The sequence below is a fragment of the Manacus candei genome, unplaced genomic scaffold (genome assembly GCF_025592945.1).
Source record: "Manacus candei isolate 608988 ecotype Guabito, Panama unplaced genomic scaffold, ASM2559294v1 h1tg000052l, whole genome shotgun sequence".
Classification (NCBI taxonomy): Eukaryota; Metazoa; Chordata; class Aves; order Passeriformes; family Pipridae; genus Manacus; species Manacus candei.
In genome coordinates this window covers 1,232,012-1,257,960 of record NW_026138100.1, presented here as the reverse complement: position 1 = coordinate 1,257,960, position 25,949 = coordinate 1,232,012, and the positions used below count along the sequence as shown (strand labels likewise).

General features: G+C 39.8%; 1 protein-coding gene across 3 annotated transcripts in view; it reads left to right on the top strand.

The window, feature by feature from the left end:
* PLAGL1 (PLAG1 like zinc finger 1) overlaps positions 1–25,949 on the top strand; it is a 50,263-nt gene that overhangs the window by 5,129 nt on the left and 19,185 nt on the right. For 2 of the 3 annotated variants that reach the window (XM_051801551.1, XM_051801553.1), the window contains exon 2: positions 15,107–15,149. In XM_051801551.1, coding sequence (XP_051657511.1) covers positions 15,131–15,149 — 19 coding nt within the window. In that variant the 5' untranslated portion in view covers positions 15,107–15,130. Of the gene's footprint in view, positions 1–15,106; positions 15,150–18,163; positions 18,340–25,949 lie in introns of those variants that run through there. The other variant, XM_051801552.1, reaches the window with a different exon arrangement.

Genomic DNA, 25,949 nt, shown 5'->3' with positions numbered 1-25,949 from the left:
TAGATCATCAAATGATCGTCTGAAGAACTGTAGCAGAAAACACATTGGCAGCAAATGCAGAATAGCAGCTGGTAGAGTGCACTTAGGAAAATACTAGTATAGCATATCTAACCTGTGCTAACATATACAATAGCAAGCAAATGTAGTGCATTGAGTAATATTAAACTTTGCTCCTTCAGTCAGTCATTCTGCCTGTTGCTGCGAATGGTGTTGAGGAACTCTTGAGGATAAGCAAGGATATCTTCTGCAAGAGTGTCTTGTATCTTTTAGAGAGAAATGCAATACTAGGAGTCCCATGTGATTCTTTTGGTCATAAACTGTTACTGCAATTTTGTTGGTTTACTTTAGGTGGAATGTTATTTCAATTACCACAGCCTGTATAATGTGATCAACAGCTTGGTTTGTCCTGTCCTACAGAAATAAGTAACTTTAGAATCAATATGGCTTTTTAGAAGATTACAATAAAAACGCTGCAAGACTGGGCAATAAACAAGCTATAAAAAGTGGTTTACATGGCATGAAAATTCTGTTTTGACAATGCCTTAACAGATTGACGCCCAAAGAAGACACCAAGTGCAAGAGTAAGCAGTGAAAGGGCCAGTGATACACATGTTAAAGACATAGCAAAGAGGTGGAATTGCCAGGTGGAATTGTCTCTAGAGTCATTGTCACATATATGCCATGCAGAGAAACAAGAGGAATATGAAAGGAAGAGAAGTAGTGATGCTGAACAAAGTTGTGGAAAGAGGTGATGAACAAAAGGCAAAGGAAAGACAGTAAAATGATGGAAAGTGTTAGCTAAAAGAAAGAAGTTACTAAAAACATAACTGAAGTTGGATTGAAGTAACAAAAGAGAAACTCTTAGATGGAGGAAGAGTACAAAACCCCCAGAGATTTGTTCAGTCATTATAAGTTCTATTTTAATTAAATTTTCACTTAGTCGTAGCAACTGGCTCAACTTTCTGTGCAGAGAGGCAACCTTCTAAATACTCTGGGACATGGTCTGGGATGCTTTCTGGCTTCTGATTTTTTTTTTTCCCCATGCTGGGAGACATGGCTCACCAGCCTCATTGAGTAAGGAAAAGGCGTTAAACCCTTTTAAAGTGATTAAGATAAACTAAGAAGATGTAACATAATGCTTTTCTGCTTCAACTGCACTTAGGTATCTCAGCAATCACACATATTAATTAAACAAGTGACTTAATATCTCTCCTAGTGAAACAGTAGCAGGTGATTTGCCTGCTGAAACACTATTTTTTAACACTATATTTTTGTATTTTAAGGGCTCATCCAAGGAAAGACCAGGGCTACTGGCCAGAATGAGTCCAAATGCACTATGATGCACTCCCCCCTCTTTCAGTGAAAGAGACATTTGAAAACTAGCAGATGAGGTATCCTGAGTAGAAGCATCAGTTACTTCTTGTAAATGTGGCAGCCAGGTAGCCCTTCCTTATTCCAGTGGTGCTAGGCACTTGAAGGAGATCAAGAGATCATCAGTGATCTCTTTAGTGGTAGATGCTAATGCAAATAATGAAAATAAGGTGAGGATTTCTACAGTTGTGGGAAAGCTGTTAGATCCCACATGAAGGAGAATGAAACTCCCCTTGTCCAGAAAAGGGCAATATAGCTGATGAAGGGTCTGGAGCACAAGTCCTATGAGGAGAGACTGAGGAAGCTGGTATTGTTTAGCCTGGGGAAGAGGAGACTGGGGGAGACCTCATCACTCTCTACAACTACCTGAAAGGAGGTTGTAGCCAGGTGGGGGTTGGTCTCTTCTCCCAGACAACTAACAGTAGGACAAGAGGACACAGTCTTAAGCTGCACCAGAGGAGGTTTAGGGTGGACATTAGGAAGAATTTCTTCACAGAAAGGGTGATTAGACATTGGAATGGGTTGCCCAGGGAGGTGGTGGAGTCACTGACCCTGGAGGTGTTTAAGAAAAGACTGGATGTGGCACTTAGTGCCATGGTCTATTTGGCATGGTGGTGTTCACTCATGTTGGACTTGTTGATCTCAAAGGTCTTTTCCAACCCAATTGATTCTGTGACTTTGTGATTCTGTAACTAACAATTTCAGTGAAATGTAAAACAGCCTGTAGCACTGATTCATCACAAGCCAGTGAAACTGATACATTTCTGCAAAATGTTTTGGTTTCAGTTAACTTAGCATATTCAGGCAAAAATAAGTTTATTGGAAATATTTTGACTTGTTCATGACTCACTTGTTTTTACAAATCTAACACCCCTTTCCACGCAAAGCAAGTAAATACACAGGTAAAGCAAACATATGTACTATAAAATCTGTGATACTAAAATTCTGTAGTTCTGAAAGGTATTCTCAGCTTGCCCTTATGTGAATCCATTTGGGGGGGTCGGGGAGGTGTTTGTGTGGTGACATGCACTATGTCCTGGTTTGAAAACATGTTGCTTTGGAATTTTAATTTTACTTAGAACAAAAGATTGCAGAGGCGTTTTGTGTCTCTTGGCGGTTGCAGATGGATCGTAATGATATTCTTATCACTGGTCATGCCCAGGCTTCTGGACCTTATTACTTCTCACATAACAGCTGCCAGTGACAAGAATAATTTTTAGGCTTGGAAATCATTTATACTTGACCTGTGCGCATTTACATGCTGTTCTTCTCTAAAATACTCTTAATGTTAAGTGATAGAAGGAGTCATCTCCCTTTTTAATGCATGATTTTGCTGTACAGATTTTTCATTGAGTCTACTAAGGTATGTGGAGGTTTTTGGCTACTGAAAATATATCCTAATTTTCAAGCATTTATTAAATAAAATGAAGAAAGGCTACCCTGACCAAACCAGGGAGGTTGACAAGGAAGAAAACAAAACAAGGATAAATAGGAGAGTAAATTGGTTTTCCCTCTTTATCTTATTCTAAAAGAAAAGATAGGACTTGAAGTGATTTTTTTTCCTCTAAATTGTTCTTACCATTTCAGTAATTTGTCAGTGTTGAAATCTGAATCTCAGAACATTGCAGGCTTCAGCACCAATACAGGCAAATATTTACAGATTTCTGGACCTCTAGCAAAGATGAATTGCTGAGTTACAGAGTGTATAAGAGGATGTTAGAAGTCATCCAAGTGACTTGGTTCAGAAAAACAGAAAATTATCAGATTTTTGCTGTTTTTCATACCACTTTTATCAACATTAAAAATCTCAACATTATAAAATAATTATAAAATAATACATTACAAAAATTAGTATAGACTTCATTAACTAATAGAAAATAGAGAATAAAAATAAGATTATTTTAAATGTTTTTTACCCAGATCAAAAAAGCAGTTCACAGAATAGTTGACAACAATGTAGAATGAGGGTCTTTTTTGATTTGTAAAACTATTAGCAGGATATATTACTGTAAAAATTTTACTTTTCAAATTCACTCACTTTTTAGACTATATACGTCTCTGAATTATCTTTGTGGTCAGTGATTTGCACTGATTATTTTATAAATTAATTAAATAATCATCTAATTTAGGAAAACACAGTCAGGTTATAACTTTAAATATTAAATTATATCCTGATAGCAAAAATTGACGCACATCTATTTAGCTATTAAGGTGGCTGTCATACTTCTAGTAATATATTTAGGTCTCAGAATCTGAAAATGCATTACACTGTCATTTTAATATAATTTATTTTGACAAGGATGTTCTTCAAAAGTTGAATCCATGGAGTTTACAGGACAACTTCAAACAGCATCTTTGTGGAGAGTGTGATCTGTGCTTTCAGTTTGTCCCAGCAGAGCCACTGGCTCTTGAATCATACGGATTCTCCTGATATGAATCTGGTTGGCAATCATTTATTAGAAATCTGTTAGTTTTTTATTAAGATTGTAGTAAATGTTGGAGACTAGAATGTCATGGTGCAACAAGTAAAATACACTTCAGTAATTGCTGACAGAAACCATCCAAGTGTTGGATAGCGGACAGTGTTAGATAACCCTAAGTTCTTCCGCTTGCAGACCTCACATTCCATATAAACATCTAACAGAATATATTCATCTAGGTTTTTATAAATTATTGAACCAACTTTCTGATAACATGGGGTGCAAGTGCCAAACACCTGAGTTGTTTAGGGTTATTTTTCATTAACTCACAGAACCATACTGAATGGATGTTGCAAATATCAGAGTTGAAGTTGAGGAAGTCATTCAACTGAGTGAAGAAATATGGACAAATGACCTTTTTGTGAACTTTTATTAAGAGGTTAGAGATCACTTAACTTTTGGGGTTTTTTACATTATTGTAACAAGCTTTTCTATATCAGAATAACTTTTAAATGAAGAAATAGTGTTCTTTGCGTCTGCTGCTAGATGTTAATCGGGTTCCAAGGCTGTCTGAAAAATTGGCATACAGACAAGTGACTACAATAAAAATACTGAACTGCTGAAATAGAGGGTCTATTTTATATCTGCCTGCACTTTGCATTCATTAATCCATGGTGGGCCATATTTCAAGCTATTTATTTGGTAGTGATAGGAGAGGTAATGGTTACTTATTTTTAAGTTGTTTTTTTCGTTCTCTGGAAGTAGTGGCTGAACTCTTCCTTTACTGGTCTCCTCAGGGCTGTTCAGCACTGGCCTCGTTATCCTGGTTCATAATTCCTTTGGCATTCTCCTTCAGTGAAGAAAAGAAGCTTGCGTAGAGAAGAGACAGTCTCCTTTAATTTACTCAAGTTTCAGTTTTGCAGGAGAAAATGGTAGAACAACATTGCTGTGCAGGTTGAAATGTTACACAAGCAGGAACACTGTGCGTGTAATGCTGCATTTTTTTTGGCTTCTTGTTTGAGTAATGTGCAAGAAGTGACATAGAATCCCAAAAAGGTTTGTATACCTTATAGTTGCTGAGGATGCTTCCAGTCCAGACCTCCAGTTATAACTCTGTGTTACAAGCTGTCAGTACAGGAGAACAAGAGGTTCAACTGATCTTTAGTTGACAGTGGGGAGCAACATTTTATCTCTCCTTTATCTGAGAAACAGGTTACTGTGCTGAACATGAATGGTCTGCATCTGCTTTTACTCATGCATAATGGCCTGCATATCTACTTTTATTCATCAATAACCTGCAAGTCACAATTTGTGGAATTTTGGAGTCATCATAGGCTTGATAACCAAAGGAAGAACTAAGAAAACAGCTAAATAGTAGTTGAGAATGTGTAACTTTCATTAATCAGGCATATATACAGTATTTGGAGGATTTGGATATTTTTAGATTTGTGCACCATAGGCATTCTAAGCACTACTATGAAAATATAACCACTAAAACTAACATACCCTTTCAGCAAATGCAATAAGGAATCACTCCTAAAGTTACAGTTTAGTTCCAACAGAATTAGTCCCTGACAATTAGTGTGATGGCCAGTTTCAATAAATTAGTTCTAATAATTACCCCTTGCCTCTGTACCATATGAAGTGGTTGGTTGCATTTTTCATGCAGTATCCTGCTCCAACCAGTCCTCATGTGTGAACAGAAGTGAAAGGATATAGATGATATTGCTGCAGAGTTTGCCGTTGACAGATCCGGCTGCTGTTGGCAGAAAATCTGAGTGTGCAGATTGAAGCAAACAAATGGAGGGATGTGACAGGCAGCTGTTATCCAGTATAAGGCTTGTGCCATTTAATTAAACAAATTAGTTACTGCTGTCTCTCTACCTTGAATATTAAGTTCTTAGTGAAAACTCTTTGCTTATGCTTTAGAGTTATAAGGATGTATTAGTGCTATCATTGCTTCCTTCAGACAGCTTAAGCAAATCTCTGAGGCCTGTAGGAGTGGACAGAAAAAGGAAAACATTTTTTCCAGCCGAGACACTGGTAACAAATAGAGCATTAATTATGTTTTGATACGTAATTTATGTATAGAGACATCCAGCTTTTTTGAAGCAACTGAAGATGCCAAGCTGCTAAACCTGTTGAAATCACTATTAAGATCACCTGTTGCATCTAAAATGCCTGAAAAATACCAATATTCTTGATCTGGAAATCCTTTTTTAGGTAAAAATTCTTTACAAGTTTCTGAATGGAGTAGTCATTTCACAGCATTTAAATTTAAAGCTGCTAAATGTGTGTGAGAGTGAGCAAAACCGAGAAGTGGAATTTGACCAAACAATTTGAATAAAAGTATTTAACAGCAACATTGCATACTGCATCACATTATTACAATAGTGCTTAGGATGTGCCTGGGTGATGCCGTAGGTAAGTGCGAGTTCGTGAGTATCTGAGGCTGGGAGATTTTTGATTACTAAGCAAGATGTGTGAGGTAAGGTGTTGGCTTCCAGGTGACAAATCTGTTTTTATGATTTCCTGAAATTTACTGATGTTGCTAAAGTACTGGCTAAATGTGTTTCCCCCTCTCTGGTCACAGGAGTGACTGTTGCACCGTGTGAAAGTTGTCTGTCCGTCTGTCTCCACTGTGTGTTTTGCTCACCACTTTGGAAAGTTTGTGGCTGCTAGTGTGTTTTATTTGTATAAAGCTTATGAAAGGAGCAAGTGTTAAAACCAAGGTTTTTGTAAAACGTTTTGAACTCTTTGGGGACATCTACTTGAGGATGATGCAGGAAAGGGACAGGAAAACTCCCTGCCAACCAGCCCCTGTCCAGCAGAGAGGAGTGGAAGTACCTATCTTGAAGTGAGTGTTGGGATGCAGGTCTGAAGTAATGAAAAGAGTTTAGCCAATGTAGTGAGGGAGAACAGGAAAAAGTGGTTTCTCATGTGACCTTGTACAAGAGGGTTTGGTGTTTATTTTATGCCAGGGCTCAGTCCTGAGTTTCAGCCAGTAGACCAGAGTCCTCTCCACAAGCTCATTGAAATGGAAATGGTTTTGCCCTGCTGCTGTGGAATGCAAATTATTTTAGGAATGTTCCTGGGTCTTGAGGCTTTCTAAAGCTCACACTTTTAAGATTTATTTTTTTAGCTTATTTTAAGCAATTCTCATAACAAAACAAGGATCTAGAAAGATGATTGGTGCCTTGATCCTGACCCAAACAATATGAAGTGTAGATTTGTCTTCATGTGTACGAATAGTTCTCTGCAAGTCAGTGGTGGAAAGACATGGGAAATGCAGAATTGCTTTGCTGGATCAAAGTCAAAATGCTGAGTGCTTTGCAAAGCCAAATAACAAGAGCAGCCCTCAGTAAGGCAGGCTGGCATGAGATGCCATTTGGTATCATTCCCTAGGAGTTTTTCTCCCTTTTGTTACTATCTCTTTTTAGAAATACTGCTTAATAGCATTTCTTATTATCAAGGCACTGAAGACGGGCAAAGGCTTGTGTTTGATGCCTTCTCTGCCATAGGTCTTTTGCTGACCAAAATAGATCAACATGGAGTGATAGAAGCTAGGAAAACTATGATGAGAGAGAATGCCATATTTCAGAACAAGAAAAACTTGCTTAGAAACATGGAGTGGGATTTGTTAGTCTTTGTGTTTTGGTATCAGAACACAGGATATAAAATGGATTTACTTTTAATGAAAATTGCGGTGTTTTGCTTTAAACTGAAAACAGACTTGTATATATTAGGTGCATATGTGGACCATATTTGATGATGCTGTATGTTGAGGGGATCATAACCAGGTTAGACTATTGATTGGTTGGTGAAAGGAATGGTAAGGCAGGACTATTTTACATACAGATTTGCCAAAATATAAGCCAACAGATCCAAAAATTATCAAAGTCAATAGGATCATGTCTTGAAGTTACTGGCAACTGACAGTGCTCTTGGCTGCTTGCATACCAAGGCATTTAATGTATAGAGATGTGTACATAGTTATAAAATTTCCTTCAGCAGCAGGACCAGTTTATATATTTGTACAGTGTCCGTGTATGCGTGTGTATACATAATTTAAAACATTATCACGAAGGTATAAAAAATATTCTTAGTAAACACATTAGAGAAAATATATCCTTGAGTTTATGACTTTTGTCCATCCACAGTCTGCCTTGTGGTTTTGTACAATTTTTTTACCTTTGCATAATCCTTTGTTAAAGAGAAAGATGTTACATATATAATTTTGGGTTTTCCTTATTTTTTACATTCACAAATAAGACTTACATAGGAAGAACTTCTGCAGTATTAATGAGGCAGATTTCTGGATCAGGGACACAAGCTTTTTTGTGTTGTACTGCTCAAGTTTTTTGCTTAATCAAGGGAAAGATGCAGAACCCTGTACATAAAGAAAAACATGATGGCAAAACAGTTATTCTGTTTTATAATTCTAAAATAATTCTAAGATTTGAAAAACAAATATAATTGAACCATTACAAATTATTTTATTTTATATTATAATAACAGTGATTTATAATTTTCACCAGTGAGGGACTCTACATGTGGTAGATAAAAAAATGCACAGAACAGCACTGTTGGACACGTTTGATGAGTTGTACTTAGCATTCACCAAATCCTGATGTGGATACACACGTGGGACTAACAGAAACTTCAGAAAATCTCCGTAGGTTTCTTACATGGAGAATTTAGTCCTGCATATTCATTTTTCCCTGTTAGTACTCCATAAATCTTAAATAATTTCTCTATTCTTTATATTACTTCTATATTATTCTATATTATTATTATTTTCTTTCCTGTTCATAAATTCAGGAGAAGAGAAACTATGTCAGCAGAAATGCATTTAGCCCACCATGGGCACTAGCAGTAGCCAAAAGAACACAAGTAGGGACACCAGTGGAATGCAAATGCTCTGTGATAGATGCGTTGTCTCCTGAAGGTGTGTTTTCTTCTGATGGATGCAACCTGAGTCATAAGGTATGCTGAAAGTTAAACCCCAGCAACTGATTTCTGTAGTGGGGGAAGAGAGTCCTTCCTGATTTAATCTCAGTGTAAGTAGGTTAAGTGTGGTTTTCCTGTCATATCTTTGCTTGTGTGTTTTAAAAAGATCTGCAACTGTGTTACTTACCATAGATGTCTTGAAAAAATACTTCTATTTGTTTTTTACCTTTACACACCTAAAATATGGTAAAAGGTACTTAGATAACAATATAAATTTACATGAGGCTGTTGTGAATCTATAAATGAGTTGTGCTGGACGTTCTTCCAAGTATTTGAGGTATAGCAGTGTCCCTTTTCAGCTGCCTAAGTAAGGTGGATAGATGACTTCACAACATCAGAAGAGTCTTCTGGTGACTGGTTAAAAATGCACCTCTTTGGCATGCAGCATGAAACAGAGGTGCATTTTTGGGCTGTATAATGTCAGGTCATTAGAAAGAATATGCCTGTGCTGACAATTGTCATTGTTTTTTGACCTTGTTTTTGTGCGGAAAACAGTGTAAGGAATCCTGTAATAACTTCTGAAGACTTGGTGGGGGCAGATGCTAACTGGTTCAGAACAACCATGTTTCCGCTTGCAGTGGATTCATGATTCAAAAGCTATGATCCAGGTCTTTGTCTCTGCATGGTATAGGTCTCTTTTGCAGACAGCATGTTCTCTTGTCATCTTCAGATGGCATCATGATGAAAGCACAAGGGTATCACCCACAGTGTCAGTGTGGCAATATGAAAGTTTTTCCTGTTGCTGCCACTTACATCTCTTACGACATCAGTGCCTGCTTTTCCTCTGGCTTTCTGGGGCAAGATGATAGAGAAGGTAGATGTATGTCTTCTAGAAGAGAGGTCAGTGGAAGAGCTCTGTCACATGAACCCACATGAGTGTTATATGCAGGGTAGCTGTCTTGAACAACTGGTTGTAGTCTTATGTTGCAGACATTGCAAAGGTCCCTCACAGAGAAGTTTCTTGGCTTCCCTTGCCATGGAGTTTGTTGTCTCTGATGAAGATGAGCTTCAAGGCCAGTGAAGCAAGTACTGTTTGGTAAAACCATGTCATCTTCCTAGAAATTTGCAGTGACCTGCAGTGGCTGCATCATGAACAGCCCCAGAGCTCCTGTGCAGGCTTGTTTCCCTTGCTATGCATTTCCTTGTGGGAGTCACCTTTTCTCTGGTGCAGCAGTGACCTCAATCCTCATATGGGTCCTCCTTGTGGACCATACCTCAAAACTAGCCGTCCGGTTTCATTACGCCCACATCCTCTGCATCAGAACAGCATGGGTAACAGGTACTGCCTTTCCCACTGTGGACCCTGGGCATCACAGGGCAATCCCACCGCCATCATGTGTATCTATCCTGAGTCGTACATGGCCACAATGGAGCCACTACAGTCACTTATAAAACACAAAATGCATAGTATATGAATTATTGGCAATGGTGGAACAAGTGAAAAAACTGAAACCCTAAAATTCTGTCTCCTGGACAAAAAGCACTGTGACATGTTCTTCTAGGCAGTGCAGAACCCGTCCTCACTTCCTCTAGCCAGTGCATAACGACTTCACACCACTACAAAGCACAGAACTTTTCATCATCCAATGTGCCTGTAATCACTGCTTTGCTATCCATAGATTGTTAACCATCTATTATACTTAACTCACCTAAATGCATGAGTTAATTTCCTGATACCTGAAACCCTGTAAGAACCTCATTAGACTTTGCCTCTCATTTTCAGGGTTGCAATTTTCATGTATGGGAAATGTCCTCTACTTTGCTTTTCCTTCTCTTCAGCCTATTCATTGATGAGAAGTGATGATATTTAAGAGCAACCACAAACAACTTCTTTTGACTGTGTGGGCAGCACAGAAAATTTGGCCAGTGTACCTACCCCACTTTGTCTAAAGGTCAATGTCATACATCAGTGGGGTTTACAAGGAGTGAAAACACAGAACATTGGTCAATGTTAAACTGAGGCCAGCATGGTCACTGACCAACCACTTGAGTTTAGATGGACAAGTGACTGGTGTGGCCAGAAACCACCAGGCACTGTGCCTAGTTGGCACAGCATATGTGGCTGCCATGACTTTGCATGTGTTGAAGACCCCTTGGTCAGGGGTCAATACACTGCACAAAGGGTACCCTTGAAGCAGGAGAAGGAATTATGGTGGTAGTTTTCTGCAGCTAGGAGGACAGGCAGTTCTGGGTCCATTTTGAGGATAACTGCAGGGAAGAGCTGGCATAACTTATGAAGGACCTTGTAGTTCTGCTTACATTCCCTTGCCTCTGCAAATACTCCTTGCAGTACTTGTCCTCAACCTGTCACAGATAATGTCCAGATGAGCTGCTGGAAGAAGAGCAGTTCCTTGTGTTGGTGCAGCTGCTGCTCTGTTGTTCTGCAAGTGGCTTGTATTGCAGTGACTGGGGTGCCCTCACAGAGGTCCTCGCTTTTGGTCTGTAGTCTCTGTGCTTTTCCCAAGGGCTGGACTTGGACACTATGGGGTTGTTGCTGCTAGTAGTGCTTCGTCAGATGACTGTATGGGGGCGGGAAAAGAAAGCTTCTCAGGCTTTGATGGCCTGTAGAGAAAAACACTTCGGTGATTTACCATGGAAGTGACACCACAGAATAATTCAACCAAACCTTAACTGGGGTGTTCATGGTGACCACCATGTCACTACAACATGATTGGATGGCAGATGTGTTGGGGACGGGAAGGGCATAGACTGAGGCTGGACTTTCTCATGACAGGAGACTGCTGCAGATCAGATGTGGGAGGATGAAGGTATACTACTGACTCAGACCATGTGGGAGGGAAGAGCTTGTTGTGTTGCAGTGGTTTACCAGGTAATTGCCCTGCAGATTGAATGCCAGCACAGTGAAGTCCTTTTGCCTAGTAATTCCTTGCAGTGGGAATGAAGTCTTTATTAGACGGCACTGCACTGACAGTGGCAACGTGTAGCCTGCTGGAGATGACAAAGGTTGGCACATATACAGTCACATATGGATGCCCTTAGAGTCCACTGTTCCCTCTGCAAGGCCCAAATTTTTAGCAATTAACACCACAGACAAGTACCTTGCTCTCAGCCAGAATGGAATCAAACTGCAGAGTAGATCTTTTTCAGAAATGAAGTGTTTTCTGGATAATGGAAATCAGACTAGGACACTTGCTGCTTAGGAAGCGTGCACTCAGCATGCCTGTTTTCACCTGAAAAAAGGAGACTCATTGATGTCCTTTTAGCATATGGGCCCCTTTACTGCTCCTTTCTCCCAGCTGCACACAGTCCCAGTCAGAGACAAAGCTAGTTTATAAGCTGTATGTTCACCAGAGGCAGCTGTTTTGGTAGAGGACAGAGTTTACAGAAGAGAAGTTGATGTGCTGGCACTTGTGTTTCATGCCTCATCTGCAGTCCCCTTGATCTCAGACACAAGTGATTTACCAGCAATCTGCCCATTATCTGCCTGGCTTCTTGTAAAAACACACAAACTTCAACACTGTAGGACTTGATTAATTTGCTGAAATGTAAGTGTCTAATACTCTTTGAGATGCCCTGTGTAGCCTTGCCTGGCTTTTAGCTCCTGGTCCAGGAGGGACTCCTTCTCCTTTACAATCATTAGTATTGCTATCAGACTCATGTGGGTGTTTCAGATGTCCTTGGGCACCTTAAATGACACAGGATGCTTGTGCATGGGCAGTTGAAGCATCTTTCCTTGTAGTATCTTCCCTGACGAGACTCTCTGATGAGTAACTCCCTCTTAGTTTTATCCCACTAGGGAATGTGTGCAACACAAAGGTGGAAGGGATCTTTTTGGTTTGTGTTGAAAATAGGAATTTTCTGCATTAAAGTCTATAGTATACCTGTCAACTACCCCTAACCACCCACCACTGGAAATAATCTTTTAAAATACAAAGCTTGTACTTGTCTTCTGTTTGATGAAGTCAGCATACACTTGAAAGATAAGTTTAAGGATGTGGGAAGGAAAGACTAGGCGTTCTTTATATTTCGACATCAGAAATCTTCTAAATTCCAAAGTCCAAAGCATCTATAAAATATATGTTCTCTACTGTATTTTATGCTAGAATTTACAATTTGATTCCTTGGGGGTTTGACTATGTTGCAATGAGACACAAGGTAAGATGATGAGTCTGATTTACTAACTTTATGTGTCTTGTTCTTGGGATTAGGTCTGCAAGCGCTTAAATGAGGATATGTAAGTTTATTGATTGTCAGTTTGCTAATGTAATGAGCATCTTCTTATGTTGCCCAGTAGTGTTGGATGTACATCACTGTTGAGTAAATGCTGGGGAGAGCGCTCAGCATGACTGCAGTATGGTTGCAGGCACACACAGCATGTTCTCAAGCTAAGATGGCAACTTAGGTGCTTGCAGTGGATCACTGGAAGTGTTCTCTTAGTCTTTTCAAACATGAAAATGTGCTTCTAGATTTCAGCAGATAGCTGGATCTCAGCTTCCTCATCCTGGCACCTGACAGTCACAGTTTCTTCCTCGGCAAATTCTCATCAGCAGGCCACTAACTCCCCTTTGCCTCATCATCCTCTGTGTTCGTCTTACTTACTGCGAGTCTGTTTCCTTCTCAATTCTCTTTATTCCTTGCTATTCATTTTTCCTGTCATCTTTATTGCCTTCTTCCAAACTTCCCTTCCCTTAGCTTTCCCAACCAGCTCCAATTAATTTTTAAGTATCTTACGCTGTATTTTTAAAAATGAAGATGTTTTCTTTGACGCATTTCAGTCAGCAACAAAATACTGTTGTCTTCATCAGAGTCAAGTTTTCATAGAATCATAAAATCATTTAGGAAAAAACTCTTCAGACCATTGAGTCCAGCCATAAACCCAGCACTGTCAAGTCCACCACTAAACCACATCCCTAAGCTCCACATCTACATGTCTTTTAAATACCTCTGGGGATGGGGACTCAGCCACTTCCCTGGGCAGCCTGTCCCAATGTTTGACCACCCTTTTGGTGAAGAGATTTTTCCTAATATCCAATCTAAACCTCCCCTGGTGCAACTTGAAGCCGTTTCCTCTAGCCCTTGTTACTGACCCCCACCTCTCTACAGCCTACTTTCAGGTAGTTGTAGAGAGCGATAAGGTCACCCTGAACCTCCTTTTCTTTGGCCTAAACACCCCCAGCTCCCTCAGGTACTTCTTATAAGACTTGTGCTCCAGACCCTTCACCAGCTCCATTGCCCTTCTCTGGACACTCTCCAGCACCTCAATGTCTTTCTTGCAGTGAGGAGTCCAAAGCTGAACACAAGATTTGAGGTGTGATCTCACCAGTCCTGAGGACAGGAGGACGGTTACTGCCCTAGTTCTGCTAACCACGCTATTGCTGATACAGGCCAGGATGCCATTGGTTTTGGCCACCTGGGTACACTGCAGGCACATGTTCAGCTGACTGTTAACCAGCAACCCCAGGTCCTTTTCTGCGAGGCCACATTCCAGCCACTCTTCCCCAAGCCTGTGGCACTGCATGGGGTTGTGACCCAAGTGCAGGACCCAGCACTCCACCTAGTTGAACCTCTTTCATTCACTCTTAATTCATATACACACACCTTCAAACACTGCCTGAAACTTTCAAGTTTTGTACATGACATAAAATGGCATATATTGATGTGATTTGTACTGTTATTTGTGTGTTCTCTTATTATTACATGCATTATTATTTCTGTTGCTCCAAGTAGCCTTATTCACTCATTGGAATCCCGTTATGTTGGAGACTGCTCAGACAGCTACAGAAGACTCAGACTCTGTTCCTGTATGCTTATAGTAAAATTTCAGTCAAAAACCAGCAGATGAATGGGAAGAGAACAAGATAAATTAGTTCAGCAGAAAACTAGAGGTCTCCAGAAGTCTTTCAAGAGAGCAAATTAAATGTCTTGTCCTATATTTGGTTAATATTCTTTTTGGCTCTGCAAGGGTCAGGACTGTTAGGATGAATACCAGAATGGCATGCAATGGGGGAGAATACACGATGCCTGAAAATTCTGTTTTAATAATAAGTGTTAATGAAGATGTGAGTTACAGCAAACTGCTCTTAATTAAAATGCATTACATTAATATTGTCAGTTCACATTGTCTGTGAAATGAAGTGGAATCAGTTATTAAGGAATAAAAAATTAGATGGATTTATTCTTTTTTTCTGCAAGTTAAAATTCTTCCTTGTTAGATTTCTGTATATTTATTCTCCTTATTTCCTAAAGAACTAAAAGACAATGCATGTGATTACTAGCATGAGATATAAACACGAATAGTGCTCGGTCAGAAAATTGATAATTCTTTTTTCATTTATTTTTCGTAGGTTTCCTTTGCCTGATCTGTAAACATGTCAACAGACCTGCTCTGTAAGTACATTTCCATTATCTCACAGTGATTTTTTTGCACCATATGTTTTTATCAGATTCCCAGATGTACTCATGATTGATGTCTTTTATCTGAAGTATAAAGTCTGCTTTTACATTTGTGTTTCTTCTGAGACATCTGTTGAACAATATTACCATTATAATCAACAGGATTATTCTTGGAGTAAAGCATGACTTAATATGAGTAAAATTGTAAAAATCTGGCCCAAGTATAAGAACAGACTGGTTCATTGAGACTTAAAATTACAATTCTGTCTAAAATGTTTTATCTATCTTTGGCACAAATACCATCCCAGATTACTATAGAGTGATGTACTCGGGGTTTTTAAATCATTTTGTGAATTTAACTCCTGTGTTTCCAGTGCATCATTATCCCAGTCATATCCAAATCTCATGCCTCATCACTATTATCCATCCTTCTTTCTAACAGAAAAGAATATACAAATGACATATCCTTATACTATGCTGTCGTAACTACCACAAAAGACTGCTGCCCACGTTTCCTCGATACTCACACTCTCTCACTCCAGCTTAAGCTATCCGAAGCATTAAGCACATTTTCTATGCTTATTGATCTGATCTACATGCTTTCTTTTGGAGTCCCTCCAGTGCCTCAGCTGCCATTTTTTATCATTGCTTCCAAGGGCTGCCCAGCTGCACACTGTGCAGTATAAGAGGGGAATTTCAGAAACCTGTTTTATTGTTTCTTAATATTTCCCCAGAGGAACAAAGAAAACAATATTTTTTTTCATTAATAATTGTATTCTGTTAATAAATATAAAGCCATCAGTGGCTGAGTGGCAGCAGTTATTTCTGGGGGTTATATCTGTACTTCAAGATTAAGTTATTTGTGCATTTTTTGAGCTTCAAGTGCAAACTGGCAATTTTGGGGCATGCTTAAATGCCATTTAGATACAGGGAAAACTCTAAAATAAGGAATGTGATATGCTTGACTGTATTATATACAACAGGCAGAACTGCTGTCAGGAGTGAAAAGTTAAAGAATGGAGAGAGGGAAGGGTGACTGCACAGTAGTTGGGGTCAAGACTCCTCAACTGTGCTAACATGTTTAAGCTGGTTTGTCTGTTATAGCAATTTTATGCCCTATCAGTTTCATTTTTCTTTTTTCAGCTCAGTACCTCTCTCATGTTTCTCCTGATGATCAGCGGGTTAGAGAAGTTGTCACCTGAGTAGAGGTTGTAGGAGCTGGATGTGTTCAGCTCAAAGAAGAGAAGGTTCAAGGGGATCTAGTCATAGTACTAGTCTTCCAGTACAAAATGGAAAAAGAGTTGGAAGCACTCTTTCCCCAAGTATGCACTGACAGGACAAGAGGTGATGGTCACAAAGTGCTTCAGGGGAGATGCTTGTGGATACATGGAGCATTTTCACTGTGGGATTGATTAAACACTCAAATAGGCTGCCCAGGGAAGTGGTGGAGTGTCCCTCACTGGACATATTCAAGATACAGCTTGACAAGGCCCTGGGTAATGCTATTTAAGGGCCTGCTTTCAGCAAGAGGCTGGTCTAGTTGATCTTCACAGGTCTCTTGCAACTTCGATAATTCTGCGGTTCTGTATTTCTCGGTGTCCTCAGCTATCTTCTGTGCAATGGTCAGTCATCCCTACCACCTGTCCCTGGTCTTCTCAGTATTGTACTGCTTGCACTGTGCCAAGTCCTGTGATACTCAGTCATGCTAATGGGATAGACATTTGTCTTCTCACTTGGACACGTGTGAATGACCCTGAGGCAGTACCAGTGCTGAGGGGCCTTTACAAGTTCCAGCTGGTGGGAGTACATGGCCATGTGGGACTTGTGACAGCCAAGCAGTGCCTTGGTAAAATGTCAGTGCACAAGAGAATGCTAAAGAATAAAACAGCAGATCTGTACAGATGTGAAGTGACTCTAGATCTTTATGTCTGTATTTATATAAATAAATATTTCAGAGCCAGCCCATGAGCTCAGTACTGCCCTACAGTAGCAAGCAACACTATGGTGTGTTTTGGGGATAATATCTACCAGACTGTGTTCCAGGTAAGGAATTTGGATACAACCAAACTGTTTGTTGGGGAACAGATAAGGAGTTGAGGAGCATTTAGACATGTGGAGCTGATGCCGAGTGGTCTCCGCACCATAAGAACCGGTCTCTGTCTCTTACTGTTTAGTAGTAGACATGTAGCCTAACCACCAGTCCTTAAGCTTGTCCACAGCATCATCTTTTACTAATGCTTGGTTCAATACAAGGTCAAATTCTAGCATTAAAAATCTTGTTCCAGGTCACATTAATGAAGACAAGACGTATAATTAAAAAGTAAAAATCTAACCAAACCAGAACAAACCCCCTTAGTTTCCTAGGGAAAAAAACACTGCAGTCTGGGGCAAATTGCACAAAGAAAATGTCATGGCTGCACAATACAAGGACTGCTGCAACTAGACCTCAAACTCCAGCAGCTAAGTCTTCAAGCTCATGGAAATAAACCTAAAAAGCCAGCATTCCAGTGAACTTTCACCACAATAAATTTGAGGTAGCAAGTGTTTCTCTGTTTGAGATGGAGAAGCTAAATAAAAAAAAAAGTTTATGGAAAATCTGGCAGCTACTGAGGCTCGGCTGGTTAGGGAAGCAGCGGACTTCCCTTGGAGCTTGTTTTTCTTTTTATCCTTGGATGAACTAGCGTGCAGTATATTATGCTGTGTGAATGTAGGGGTTTGTCACGGTTAGTGCCGGGGGCTGTTCCGGGAATGTAGGAAGATGACGGGTGTGAATGGAGCATGCAGTGGTCAGTGGGGCTTGAGCCTGCTCTTCCGAAACCTGTTGCTGCTCCTCTCAGCCCAGCCGGCCAAAGCCAGGCAGGAAAGGAGGTGGATCTTTGATCTCTTTGTTGTAGCTGCTCCCTGGGAATTTGCTGAAATCAATGCCCTGTTTTCCCAAAGAAATGAATGGCTATGCCTAACTAGCTTTGTGAAGCACTGGGGAATTCACCGCTTCTGTTTATTGACAGCTGAAAAGGAGCACATGGTCCTGAATGGGTCCTCCTGGGGAAACAAAACAGAGCGGAGTTAGACTTAGTTGAACAGAGGGGCATTTGGAAAAATCTGCTGAAGGAAGATGGCATGGTTCCTGCCACCCTGTACTAGCATAGCCTGACTTTTTACTAAAATTGATATTTTAAATAAGGTAAGGTTTGTTTTGATTTCCCATACACAGCGAAATTATGAAATGTTTGCGTTTCTGTTCTTAAGTGCAAAAACAATATTTGAATTGTATTGTGTCACGGGAAACACCTAAGAGACTCATATGCTGTTTCTAGCCTCTATATGTGCTCGTTTGTTCTTTATCTAATGGTAATTAATGAACATGAAAAATAATAGAAAATAATTCAGTATTTCGGTCTTTCAGTCAGGTCCTGAGCATCAGTAATTTATGTGGGCTATTATATGCAATTTTTTTATGCCTTTGAGAATCAGCCCAGTGGCATCAGATGATTTCTTGACTGATTGCTGTGTTAATACTTACACACAAGGCAGGGACTAATAAGCAGGCCTGTCTGGCAGGAAATCTGGGAATCTAAAATCCTTTGAAATGTAAGGATATATTTCCAAACCTCTTTTTCCATGCATGGAATCAAGGCAAGAGATAGACTTACCACTATGCTTGCTGCTGGCTTTAGGTGTACAATTTTTTTGGAAAGCCAGCAAAGAGTAGCAAGAGGAGGATGATAACGAAGAAGCAGTATTTTCTTCATGCAAGTTCAGAACAGTTTATTAGACTGAAGGAATTTGGTGTGTAATTCATATGTAAATTTTTTACTGAAAAAAAGAGAACAAATCACTGGAGTTCCTATATTAGTTTCTGTGGTGACTGAAGAAAGAGATTTCTGGGCTCATGCAGCTACAACTTCCAGATGTGGCCCACTTATGATTGCAGGAAAAAAAATTAGGTAATGTTATTTCTTCCTTTGTTAGTTTAAGTGTAAGGGCAAGCTCTGAACAGAATAATTGCCATCACGCTGCCTTGTTTTTACATGGCAGTAGGAATTGCTGTGTTTATGTTGCAAACCTGATTTAAAGTGTCTGTGCATGTGTGCAGTAGTTTGAAAACTCTTGAGTAGTCCCCTCATTTCAGGGGAAGTGCTTGGGAAGTTTCATGGTCTGTTGGAATAGTTTGTGTTCCTCAGTCTGGCATTTTTTCTTTGAGTGATTTTGAGCTAGTAATCTTACTAGGTTTTGTCTCATTTTGCTCTTCTCCCAGCAGATAACGTACCTGTTTTTCTTGGAAGAGTTTGGGCTCCATATGCAAACATGCTTTCTTTAGATTACTTTGTGATCCTTAAAATGAAAATACATTGTTTTACTGTAGAGCATCAACATGTTTGCTTGTGGCTTTGCCATTAAGTTTCCAAGATTTTTAGAGGGAAAGGCAAAAAAAAAGCAAATGCATTTACAATTTTGACAAAGGTGTAAAAACACTGAAATCAAGCAGGCAGATATGATGTTTGTGGGCTCTGTTGACACTGTTGTTATCCAAATGGATCAAGACTGTTTTTAGACCTCACTTAAGTGTATTTATGCATGATAGGCATTGGAAGCCATTAAAATTTAAAGCTAATTTAAAGTTAACATTTAAGTTGCACAGGAGATACGTTTGTAGGTTCTTTTAATGCTGTAATCTAGATATGTTATGAAAATGTTGACTGGGGAGGGTTTCTGGGTACTTTTAATGGTGCAAATAGAAAAGAATTACGGTTGTGGAAAGCTCAGTTGATTGGGGCTTTTTTAGTTGGTATAATGGAAAAGAAAGTAGATGATTCATATGTGACCCGGAAAGTGGCACTTGTTCTCTGTTACTTGGGCGATAAGACAAGGCAGAGTGTGTTATGTTTAATTTACTGGACTGGAAGGTGGTTAGCCAGATGTGTGGGGAGGTGCATAAGGATGTTCTGTTATCACAGTTTTCCATTTGCCTCTTCTAACTTGAAGGATCTTTACAAAATATTAATATCGTTGTAACCTATTGGCAATGTTGAAGTGGAAGAAGTATAAAATACGTGATTTCCAACCAACAGAGCAAAATATACCAAGTACAGCGTGGGATATGTAATCATACACAGCTCAAACTAAATATATACGCTAAATGACTGGAGTTACACATATACATATCTGAGGAAGGGTGCATGTCCCCCAAGGTGATGCATTTACCATCCTTTGATCTTGTTCTTCGAGCTAGGAAGGTATGAAAACAGGAACAAATTCCTTGCAGTTTTGCATTGCAAGATTGCTTCTTAGATTCTAGCAATAGAGACTACTGTTACTTTTGTGTGTGTGACTTTTGGAAATAATTAAAAGAAACTATAAATTAATCAGAAATATAGGAAAAGTGTTTGAATTTTATTTGATCTCAAACTGAGATGACTGTCAGCAGTAGAATAAATAGGGCTTTATGGAGATATTTATAATCTGAGTTTAGAAAGCTTCATCTGTAGGAAAAAGTCTACAATTTTTTCTAAACCCACAAATTTTTGCAACTCTCATGTAGTTCTTCTATAATAATCTATAATCATGTTCTTAGTATTTCTGTATTTCTATATTACTCTTAGAAAGCAGAGTGAAAGTTGTCCTTATGCCTGAGGAGAATAGTCATTGTAAGGAAAATGTGCTGTACTGCTGCCTACTCTGTTGCTGCCAATTTTGTTATCCTTTCTTAGTCACTCTGTTAAAGAAGCTCAGGTGGACCTAATTTCTTTAGTACAGTATCAGTCAAGACATTAGGTAATCATCTTGTGGTTCCCATTAACAGTCTTTAGTGTAGAAAAAATACAAATAAATGTTAGATCTTAGGAAAAAGAAAACAAGTAAATGGAAATGTAGATACGACACTTGCATGAGTATTTTTTCACAGAAATACATTTTTGTGTCTTTTCAGCAGCAGAGCTTCCCAATGCCTATTTTTTTTTTTTTAAGAAATCACGCCTTAAAAGAGGAGAATAATTTAACAGGGTCATTTTTTTCCCAGAGGAACTGGGAATCAGGCATGCTTTTCGTGTTGGAAATGAGGCAGGGAATAACAGAAGTTGTTGGCAGTATCCTCTGTTATGAAGCGGATGCGTAATAAGAGCTAAAGCTGTTCTGCCAAGCTGTTAATGACCTTTCATTTACAAAAGCCAATGCTTTTAAAAGAAGATTCCTTCATTTCAGTATTTTAAATATATACATTAGGGTTCATTAGTAAAAAAAAAAAATTTTTTTCTCTTGGATGAGTTGGAATATCAGTAGGAAGTTTGGGTGGTTCACTGAGAAAGTTAACTGATTTTCCAGTTTTATTCAGGCATAGTTTCCACTGAATGTAATATGCATTGGAGTATTCTTTCAGGACAGACCCCAGGGTCACAGCTCCAACCAGTTTTATGTGTCCGTGTATTCACTTCTCCGCATGGACTTCCTTCTTTCATAATGTGACTACTTGCACATCAGTAGAGCTAAGTGCACAGACTAATACCTACAGAAGTGGGTCACATCATTTTTGCACTGCACTTTTATTCCCAGTAGCTGTGGCTTGCTTCATGTTATAACTGCCTCTAAAGACTTCAAGTTCTCCAGCCATGGGATGAGTACAATATCTCTTCAGTCTGTCATACCAGGCTTCCTTGTTGCATCCTACAGTAAACTCATATCATATTTCCATCTCCAAAGCGTGTCTACCTGCCTGGTTCTTTCTTTTAGTAAACAACTGGAAATATATCCCAACTGCTAGTACCTTTGCTGGGAAAGTTCCCGCAAGTCTGTGTTGAAAGTTGTGTCATCCGTGGAAAATCAAGAACCGATTTGGACTGGTTTCCTAAGGAGAGGTAGCTTTTGCCACCAAGCCTTCCACCAGTCTCCTCCACACAGCATCTGGACTTGGTGGGCAGTAACAACCAAGTTCAGTGATGGAGAGAGAGACCCAGTCTAAGGTTCCCTTTTAAGGGAATGTTGCAAGGGTTGGAAATATTTCAACTAATTAATACTAAGCTTTAGTCATTACAATTGCTGCACTTCGTTTATCAGAATTGAAACCATGGTGTTGACCTGCCATCAATAAAACTGTCAACTGTATTAATGCACTTGATATAGTGTGTGTGTGTGTGGCTGCGTACATGTGTATTTATACATACATACATTTAGGAAGACATATGTGCCTGGGTTTTTTTCCTGCTAGTAAAAAGATGGAAAATTCTGGTGTCTGTGTTAAATTGCCGCGATAGCATTTACATTCTCCACTAAAAGGTCTGACACTAAAATAAATCAACCAGCCTGTCAAAAATCTCCCCAAAAGGCCTCTTTGCTTGTGACCAACGAAAGCCTCTTTAGCTGTGGTAGGTCGAACCTGTGCTGTGGGAGATGTAGATTAGGGAGTCCAATATGTGGCTCAGGAGCCCCAGGGTGATTATAAGCAGTTTGAATATGACTCTCTTGATAGCTGGCTGTGTTTCTGTGAACAGGGGGTTCTAGTTTTGCTATCTGCAGTACAGAAGCGGCGTGGTTTGAACAGTGCTAGGGAAGACCTAAAGCAAGATGAAGGTGTTGCAGCCAAGGAGCCACAGCCTTGCACCAGGTCCGACTGCTGGAGAAGATGAGCAGAGTGCATCAAGGAAGGCTTTGCTCTTAGGAGGCTCTTGCTGGGCATTTTGTAGGACCACGCTATGCTGACTGAGGCTCTTTCTCGTAAAAATATTGTAGTTGTGTCTGCGAATTTGCTGTTAACTTCCTTTCCTCTTTCTGGATCTAATTTTATATGACTTCAGACAGTGGAGGGAGAGGGAGAGAAGGGAAAAAAACCCCTGAAAAATCCAACTGTATTTTTGAATTTCATTGTTCAAAATGTGTTCAGCATTTAGCAATGAGAGAAGTCTCTTTGTTTGTGCTGATTAGAAGCTATTAAATGTAAACTACAGGAGGTGATTTCACTTGAACTGTGGTGGTTATGTATATGGGTTCTGATAACAACCAAACCCCATGTGGTGTACTGGAAATGTGACACGTACGTTTTATACCAAGAATAACGAGCAAAAGATTATTTTTTAAATTAGCTTTCAATCAATCAATGAATTTTTTGACCTCAGGTCATTTTTAGATGAATGAACCTACCAAGAACTTTGATAAATCAGTTGATCAAACTGCAGTAAAGTTAAACATGATAAACACACTTACATACTTTCCCCGCTGTTTGGTTTGTTGGAGTTTTTTTTTGTGTGTTGTGGGTTTCTTGAGGGTTTTTTTCTCTAATTTTAAAGGAAAGACTTGTAAGTTACTGCCCTTTCAGGTATTCAGACAGTGGAGGTAACTTTTTTCCCTCCTAGCTGGGAAGTTTGTAAGATAAAGCAGAGCAGAGTTGCTTTTCCTGCACAGGCTTCACGGGAACCTGCTGAAACTGCTAAATTTCACAGCCCAGCTGTGATCCTTGAGGCTTCTCTAACTGTTTTGCTAAGATTTTCTAGACAGAAGGAGCACAGTAGCCTCATTGGGATTGGTGTGAAACTGACTTTTTGTGGGAAACTGGTTAAATTCATTCTGGCTGTGCCTGTTGTAGTCCTTCATGGCCACCAGGCAAAAAACTTAACTGTTCCCAGATGTGCTTGACTGTCATCATGATTACTCCCTATTAGGAACTAGTAATGAATCATAGTTGTTGTTATCTTCTATATGTTTGTATAACAAATAGTTTTGGAGTTCTGAAGACTTTACATGTTGGAACTTGTGTCTGCCAGGAAAATGCATTTGTGCTTTGTGTTAGAAGGTTTCTTTATAGTCAGATATGTGCTGAGCCTCCCTTCTTAGAGGCATTCTTCCATAAGAACAGCTGTGCTGTCAAGATCGTACTGCTGTAAGGAAGAAGCAGATGCCTTGACAGATGATCTTCCACTGCTGGAAACCCAGGGATTTGCCCTCCCTCTGAATCTTCATTCTTCTGGGGAACAAAAACAGAGGCACGGGGAGGTTGGAGGTGAGATGAGGGAAAGCGTCACTGCAGATCAGTGGCTGGGTCAGGATGCCTGAAGGCTGGGTTCACCTGCAGTGCTGGGTCCCCGTTTTAGGGAATTAGCTCGACCTGCCAGCCTGACTGAATGTATGGGGTGGGGTGGCAGTAAGGCATGTTTGCTGTTCTCTTTCTCTGTTTCTGTCTCCAAATATAGTAACTCATTTTTAAAGTTTTACATTTTAGGAGCATGAGGTCATGTTCCCATGAATATGTTTAATGTTAAGAATGATTTCTGGGATGTTTGCAAACCACCTACTGTTCTCCTTCCCAGGGAGAGGGGGCCCCAATGGGTGTAGGCATTTACGTGCAGGGTGCTGCTCACTCCTGCACAGGAGCAGGACTCCTCCTCCCCCTCCATCTGCATCTCAGGAGCTCCTGTCCACTCACCAGAAAGCCTGGGCATGGCAGTGACCAGCACAAGGCCTTGGTAAGGAGCTGATACTGCCCTAACAGCACATCCACAGTGTCCCTGCTGGTGCCACCAGGCAGACTGCGAGGCTTCGTGGTCTTCGTGTGTCAGAGGCGTGGGAACTCACTGCTTGAAATCTATAAAGTTTCCCTCTTAAGCACGTAAGAGTAAATCTCTTTTTTCTCCCCCTTCTTTTTGCAGGTGGAGTTGTTTTGGGTGCAGGGTTATGGAAAATGTAGTACCCGCTTCCCACTGTGTCAAGCACAAAAGTGCAAGTTTTCAGTCTTTGCTCGGGTGAGCAATTGTGATTGCAAAGTCAGCCTGGAGTGTGGTTTCTTGATTTATTTTTCTTTTTTTTCATGCAGATCTGAGCAGTTGTACCTCTCTGTTAATGCAAGGTTTTGATGTATGACATAGACGTGAAAAGTAGACATTGAAGAAATGTTTACCTATTTTGATGCTGGATTGGGGATCAGTTATAGCTAAAAAGTGAAGATTAGTCAGTAGAAAATTTAGCATGACATTCTGCATTATGGTAGTTATAGCAAGTTCTATTTTACTTTAATATAAATAGGATAAATTATTAATTAAGAGCTTCATTTTGCACATCAAACTTAGGACACATAAGGCTTCTTTCATAAACATTTCTTTACAGTGGGAATTGTGTCAGTGGCCCACAATAATGGGAAAATAACTTGTGATTAACTATTTGCTATTTGAGTACTTTGACTTTTTTGCCAAATAAATTATACTGTAGAACAAGGCTTTTAAGCTTTTCCAGCACAGAGTGCTGCAGAACAAACCATAGGGCAGGAAACCCTCATGCACCACCTCACACACCTCTGAGTAAGAAGAACCAAGACTGGTATGTGCAAAGGATCTTGGACAGAAAACATCCAGATGGTATTTTTGCAGCATTCCTCTATGTGAAAGCTGAACAAGACTAATGGAGCAGTACAGTTTTACTCTGCGATAAATTACTGTTGTTTGCTATGCAAATCTTATGATTGTAATTAGTCTAGGATTTGGACTGTTATGTACACTGATCTTTGCTCCCTCTGCTCATGGGAGCTAATTCTAATGCTGCAAAACAGCACAGCAAATGTCAAGTGCTGCTCAGACGCCGATCGTTTCTTGCTCAAAGTGGACGTTCTAGAAGGAATGATTTACCTCTGCCTTCACAGGGAACGTAATTGTACCGCAGGCATCTTGTGGGCCACTGAAGTGTTCAGGTACTGTAAAGTCTCTCTTGAAAATAGAGGTTGGAGAAAACGCAGGAAGGACGTCCTGATAGGCATCTAATTTTTAGCAAACTGGTTTTAAAAAGTGATGTTCTGCTGCTGATTGGTTAAGGAGCTGGTGG